The sequence below is a fragment of the Strongylocentrotus purpuratus genome, unplaced genomic scaffold, assembly GCF_000002235.5.
Source record: "Strongylocentrotus purpuratus isolate Spur 01 unplaced genomic scaffold, Spur_5.0 spur5_scaffold_3, whole genome shotgun sequence".
NCBI classification, from domain to species: domain Eukaryota; kingdom Metazoa; phylum Echinodermata; class Echinoidea; order Camarodonta; family Strongylocentrotidae; genus Strongylocentrotus; species Strongylocentrotus purpuratus.
The window spans coordinates 6,605,116-6,612,727 of NW_022145609.1; the positions used below are offsets into that span (position 1 = coordinate 6,605,116).

A 7,612-nucleotide genomic window follows, 5' to 3' on the forward strand; every position below is an offset into this window, starting at 1 on the left:
AGATTGATTATTTCAATCAGTCCTTTATGTCCATCTGTGGATGCGGTTGGCTCAACTATTATATGTCTTCAATGTTTACAAAGTCCTGATCTTCACTTCACCAGCTAGATTAAGGGAAGCACGATGCTGACCTAATATTGATTCTTAGTATCGTGATTGGAGTTTTCGTACGTAAAAGAAGAGAGGCCTATATCATACGGTTCTCATTTAGGATTCCACAAATAGCCTAACTTGGAAACGTAAGCGTCACCAGAGACACTGTAAATTATACAAACAAACTTAATAACGGCAGAACTTGTACCTTGCCCAAGCGAACCAAAGAGTTGTAAAGAGACTGGTTTTGAAATGCTACATGAACAAAGGTATGCTTGGATTGTCCAAAATATTAATTGAGGCCCTGCACCTTAATTTGGAGGCCTTAAAGAGAATTCCACAAGGTTTATGAATGGTGTAAAGCTAGAGCAGAGGGCTCGACTAATCACTGACAAACTTATTTTACCTGTTTACTAGAGTTTCACCTACGTATTATGGCGTCCTTACTAAGATGGAGCAAGTCCTTTTCTGGACTCATGATTGTATTCTACATCGCTGCTACAAGTAATGGTAAGTAAATAATTACACATTATCATCTTTACGAAACAAGGTACCTCGTATAACCTCCATTCATTCAAAACAGTGTTTTTGAATAAGGAAAATTCAGTAAGCTATGCTGTACATTGTATGCACTTGGAGAGCAAAATAAGTATTCCTATTTATTTACTAATGTACTAATGTAAAGCGTTTCTGAGCATCATGTAAAGGCGCTATATAAATATCAATGTTTATTTATGTATGTATGTACAAATAAGAAGAACAAACCAATAAACATAACAAATTTCTCTTTTTAAAGTCAATATAAATCTATACATATTATAGTATGTACATCCAGATATATTTTTCTTGTGTAACGTTACTTTATACTAGGTGTGAAAAAAGAGAAAAATAATAAGCTTTGACACTTTTGACTGTTACAAGATCCATAGGCAAAGTTCAAACCAGATTAGTGTTTGCATAGTATAAAATGTAAGTCATTAAAAGTCAAATTTGTGACAATTCTTTTTAAAACGATTATCTGAATTTCTGTTTACATTTAAACTATTGGACAACTCAGGGACATTTACTTCATAACACAGCAGTATATATTATTGACTGTTGTTTTATCTTACTAGGATACATCGTAGACCTGACATTAGTGACCAATCACCCCCTCCTGGATCCTCCCAACACACATGATCAATATATCGGCGTCTACCTAGGTCAGAAAGATGCGAGCATCAGAGACAATATCACGTTTAACCGAATTATTCGGACCATTGATACTGCACGTCTCCCGAACTATATCGACACAAAAAATGAAAGTCAACGTATAAGAAAGCTAATCTTCGAACAGTCTAATGAAACCAATGCATTAGGAGCATTCTACGTAGCTTTCGATTATGAAGGAACCACACGTAATACTTCTACTGTTGTCTTGATGCACAATGGTGAATATAAATATTTGTAAAAATCGAGAGTCTTTAATACCTCGGTCAGAGCGCACAACCAACTCCAAACAGACCAGTTTACTGGTCGGTTTAAACTGGTCGGTTTGGAGTTGGTTTTGCGGTGTGACGGAGGTACAATGTATTAACCAATGGATGTAATGTAACTTGTTTACTGGGTCTGTAGTCGGTCTTATATCGGTCTTGTTGGGTTCTAGGACAATTACTCACTGGAAAATTGAACCCCGACCAATTAAAAGCGGGACAGTTACCCCCCTCTGCTAATTACACTCCGGAAAAATACCCCCAAAGGCAACCATCTCCCGAGGACAGCTACCTTTGGACAATTATCCCCCGTGCACAATGACTCAAGGAAAATTGCCCCCTCCCCCCGAGGAAAATTACCTCCCGGTATATTACACCCTAGTACAATTAACCCCCCCCCCCCCCCTCAGGACAACCAGCCCCAAGATAAACCAAAAACAAGGACAACCACCCCCCGATGACGAATAACCCCTCCCCCTTCCAAAGAGAAAAAGGATATCTTATTAGAAATTATAGGAAAGTTAAGAATATTTGAAGTTGTCATCCGTGAAACACAAATTGGCGACACTGTGACGTTTGTTTGTTTGTTTGTTTATTTTATTTTAGCACGGTGGCATACTTTAGCCAATGGCTGTTCTTCAGCATGGCCGTGCATATAAAAAGCAATCACAATTTTAAGAAACATACATTATAGATTAACATGATTGACATACAAAGTTAAATAAAACATACACATATATATAAACAAATAGGTTAGAAGTCGAGAAATCCAAACAAGCCCTACTTTAGAAAAGAATACGAACAGAAGAAGAAAATATATATATAAAAAAATATATATTTACAAAAAATAGAAGAAACACAAATCAGTTGTTTTTGTTTGCTATTAAAAGTCAACCGAGCTCCTCTCCAAGTTGCTTTCTTCAGAATATTTTATTAACTTTCTGTTTGTTGTTATTTATGAAAGAATGTATAATTGTTTCATCAGGTGTTGTGTAAAAAATATGTTTAAACATTCAACCCCCAAATGAAATCCTGGCTACGCGCTTGGGGATGGGGTGCAACCTGCCACACGCTTCTACCTCTTGGTTGCTTTGATCCATTGCCGAAAATATTTTGGCACCTATCATCTCCCCCAACCACGGATACAAATCGACACCCTTGTTCAAAAGGATAACCCATTTTTGATTTTTACCTTTGATGATTTCTTTACTTCCAGTACTAAACATCAAGCATATGTCTGCATATGATTGAACAACAAAAAACCCCATTCATATGCTTACAAGCCAATACAGATCATACAGTCGATCAGTGACTTAAGAAGTAGCCTATACAACTTATCACTTTTTTCTGTTTTTTTTCTTCTCCAAAGCTACTTCTGCACTTCACAATTTTTTCCCTGGCATATTATAACCCATTTACTTTACAGCGGCAATCTTGCCTGAACGGACCACTTTGACTGTTCATGTCGGGGAAACTGTGACGTTCGCTGTTGTCACCAACGTAACGGAAGATGATTTGCGGTGGCGGTTTAATTATGACAAGATATCTGACAGTACTGGAAAGCAGAGTCTTACCTTGGCGAAAGTGAGGCTAAACCAAGCTGGGGTATATCAGTGTTTTGTAGATGGAAACCGATGGGATGCAGCCAATGCAATAATCCTTCTTCATGTCATCAGTAAGTTGATAGCTTATCTATCCGTACATGTTTCTTTCCCTAGAATCCTGGATATTATCTTTTTCCAAAGCACCTTTCATTTCGAGCATCGTTGAACTTGCAACAAAAGCACTTATAATTTTATATCACTCTTGTCAGCGAAATGTCAGTGAAATTAATGCGAAAGGTCAAACAAAATTTAATGTATCTACGTTCTGTGGATTTCAGTCATGCTTCTATATGGCTGTACCCATACTAAAATGGCGCTTTTAATTAAATAATACATTAATGTCAACGTATTAAAAAATGGATGTCGACAATGGTGTCTTTTTGTTAGTGTAAGGGGGGGGGGGGGGTCTAGAAATTGAAAGTTAGAATGCAGGCATGTCGATGCATATTGGCATGTATTTACTTCTGAATTGTTTAGATGCTGGATTCTTTTCCACTTCGAAATACTAATACTGTTTACTTCAAACAGGATGCCCAGCTTATCGTTGGGGATCTGAATGTGAACATAACTGTACTGAATGTCTCAATGGAGGCAAGTGCGATGCAGACTCAGGAGAGTGTGTATGTCCTCCTGGTTTCAACGGGACAACATGTGAACACGGTATGTTTTACACTTCTATGGGTCCTCTGCACTTCGAGACACTGGCACGAGACACTGACATACTTGTTGAACAAGGCGGGGGTGGGGAGGGGGGCACAGATGGGGGATGACACATAAAGTAAAAGAGTCACATACTCAAACACAAACATACGCTTTTTATCTCTTGGATTCAACCCGATATTTGATGTGAATGAAAATAATGATTTCATGTAAAATAGCTGCTTGAATCAAAGTTCAATCAGAATATCCTATTAGCTACGTCGAGTGATACAAATAACAAAGCTTTCATTAATAACATTCAATAGATGAAAACCTTAGATGAACAAAAAGCATTATTTCGTCGGTAATTTTGTACATTTTGATCGTTCAATACCTAAACATCTTTTCAATATAGCTTTCACGCGAATCAAAATTAATTCAACTCAAATGTCAAATAGTATTACTAATCTGTTGCGTAAGGTCGTTTCAAACGCTATTATGAAGGCAATTGTATCCTTATCTCTTTACTGTCACTTCATCCTAAGTCCTGGGCAGCAAACGATTTGGGCAAGATGGCAGCTTTTCTTGTGATTCCTCAGGAGATGATCACAGTCTAGGGTGTCGGGAGAAACTCTTCTGCCTACCAGACCCCTTTGGATGCACCTGTGCAGCAGGATTCATGGGAATCAATTGTACAACAGGTACTTTGAGTCATGTAAATCAAATTCTGGAATCATCCCTTACTACTACAGACCTCCAAAATACATCATCTTGAAAGAAAATTTGATATGACGTACTCTTGTAAAAACAGATTACTCATGTATGTACATGTACATGTAAACTAGAACAGTTCCTCACATGTCTATTTCGGTAAATGATTGTATCTTTCATGGAAGAGGTTTTGACACTCTACCGTTTGAAATATTTGATATTCTTAGGCGTAAAGTGAAGGTAACGAGAAAAGATATGAACCCTGACGTAACTTTCATTAATTAGCACCGGCAATAACCGAATACGAAAGACATGAGTGACGAAGAAGGTATATTTATATTTGTAGTAATGATTGGGTTAAACCATACGATTCTCGAGCCTGAAACAGAGTCTGTCCCATGTGTGAACTTGCATCTCGTGTGATGAGAAGAAGTATTTGTCTACATAGAAATGCTTTTCAAATGACAACTTCTTCTTGTCAAGTGCACACTAAGGCGGTTGTTCTTCCTTCAATTGTTGATACCTGAACTTAAAACGAGCCTAAGGATATCCTGAATAGAGAAATTCGAGAGTAATGTTATAAGTACCTATGAAGGAACTTGGTAACATAATAATACCATGAACTAGTATCCTCTTTGAGGATCAAAGAGATTCCATAATAGGATATACTGTGCCTTTCGAAACCTCAGTTTTGTTATCTTTTAAAAATTGGTGCTTGGGTTGAAAGTGAAGATGTTTTATTTGTCATTAATCTGTCACCACGTAAAGGAACAAAAATAATGATATTCTTTTACAAGGGACATTTAATAATTTTTTTATCATTATTTGGAAAAGACGCACACAGTAAAAACAAGCGAAAAATAATAGCTTTTCTTTAGTAGTGAACATTTGTGTTCATGTAACTGAAAGAACTGGAAAGCCAAGCACTCTTTTCCGTATGAATATATTTAAGTAACCATTTATGATCAAGCACGTAGCCCTTAAAAATTGTGCTCGATAAGAAGGAAGGAAACCTAATTGACAATATTATGATGGATGATGCTTCCACATTCCGCTTTCTAGATAGGAGGTTTAAAAATCTGTCCATCGTTAAAATTTTATTAGTCAAATTATGTAGGGAAAATGTTGCATTACTAAAATAATATCATTTCTTCGCTTTAAAACCCATGTACTATAAAATTTCATAATTCCATTTAAATCCGTCGAAGCGGTCCCGTTTGGATTAAAAAGATTTTTATTTTAAAGGTGTTGATTTACAAATACATGTAGAAACCTCGTTATTAAAGAATTTAACAGATTAAAAAATAAACGTAATCGAGTTTAATATCTTCATCATTAAATGGACCAAACTAAAACGTATTAAAGACGTTCTAATGCACTTGTGGGTGGGAGCTTTTCAAAGAATAAAATAACCGAATTAGCAATACCCAATGTACCAAGCATTCAAAACGCACCCTTGATACCTCATTGACCAATTTATTTAAGATTTATGTAATTTTTTTTTAGAAATGTAATCTCAAGGCAACAATTGCATTAATGTACATTGGGTTCTTGGTCCTGCTCCTCAATGTGAAGTTGAGATGTTTTAATAGCACATTTGGCCTACCTCATAATGATGTTCCTTATGTGCTATTACTTATCAATTCCCATGATTTTTTTAAAGAATGTAACCCAGGAACGTATGGAGCAGATTGTTTGCAAGAGTGCCACTGCTCTCCACGTAACATCTGTACCAAGGATACAGGAGAATGCATTGATGGGACTGCGTGTCAAGAAGGCTGGACTGGTGTCAACTGTCAAGGTGATTTTTTTTCTTCAAACAGACAGTTTTCATACTAATGTGTATTTTTTAATTTTTAATCTTTGTTTTTTATTTAATATATATTATTATCACAAAATAAATACAACTCCACTGAAGAGACACAGTCATTTTCTAGTGCTTGGCAAAGCAAAAGGCAAAAGGCAAAAGGCAAAAGAATTTTTTTGTTTGTTTTGAATAAAAACAAATTTAATTTGTGGCTATATTTGCAGTTTTCATTTCACGCACATTCCCTGTTTTCGCTATAATGCTGAGTTGAACGATGGAATTCTTTCTCCAATCCATGCAGACTTTAATTTCAATCTAAGTTAATTTTGTCATTTAAATCAAACATGAACATAGGTAGGCCAAAGGTCACATAAATTATCATCATTAACTGTTCCCCTTATATGTTAACTAGGTACATTCAGTACATTCTCTAGGTCTTATAAAAATATTAATTGTCTTGTGAATTGTTATGCATGTTAGTGCAAATGCACTCGAAGCGTTCTAGGTGATAGATTGTTTTTGCACAACAGTAATTAAGAACAAAATATCGCCTCGTTCGGAATGGACCTAATGAGTCGAATTATTTTGCTTATACGATCAGAAAGTCTGCTTCTCATGTCTCGATACTTACTCGTAAGTACATTTGTAGAAAAATCTTTGAGATTTAGTATTGATATGAATATTTCCGCACATCAATTGTTAAACGAGTTGCAAGGACTTCTATAATATTCTTAAGTACGTGCTCTCCAATTAAAAGCTATATTTTAAAAGCATCACATTTTCAACAATTTTTCTTTTTCCCATAGTGGTAAATATGAACGCTACCGTGTGTAGGAAAGATGTGTTAGTTAGATGAGAGGACGGGTATATTTGTATACAATATATTGATAATTTTCTTGTTTATAATCATTTTCCTATTTTTGTTCAGTTCGAAGTTCCCCCATTCAGGACGTTGACGCTGAAACACGTAAGCTCACATGGGCTCATAGATTAACATAAGAATACAGTGCGTCCAAAAAAAACAATACAATTTTGAAATGGCTGCCGAATAAAAAATATATGATCCTGGGGGAAAAGTTTTATATGTATGGAAAGCTCATAAACTCAACTTTCATATGACACCAAAAAGTCCGAAAATGATTAATGCTTGGGTTAGCACTGCTCACTTTTATAAAGGGTATGAAAATTAGGTTGCGCAGGAATTAGCGTTCCAATCTGTGAGAGGTAACTCCTTTGGTGCTTACAAAATCGAAGGTGATATTATACATTCATGATTTGCTGAGTGA

At 35.9% G+C, this 7,612-nt stretch overlaps 1 protein-coding gene across 1 annotated transcript; it reads left to right on the plus strand.

Moving 5' to 3' along the window:
* The first annotated feature begins 527 nt into the window (after window positions 1-527).
* Window positions 528-7,325, plus strand: LOC105436570 (angiopoietin-1 receptor-like). Its single transcript, XM_030996671.1, has 5 exons — window positions 528-603; window positions 3,698-3,829; window positions 4,354-4,509; window positions 6,183-6,320; window positions 7,255-7,325. The coding sequence occupies exons 1-5, from the start codon at window positions 528-530 to the stop codon at window positions 7,323-7,325; spliced, it is 573 nt and encodes a 190-aa protein (XP_030852531.1).
* The last annotated feature ends 287 nt before the right edge of the window (window positions 7,326-7,612 follow it).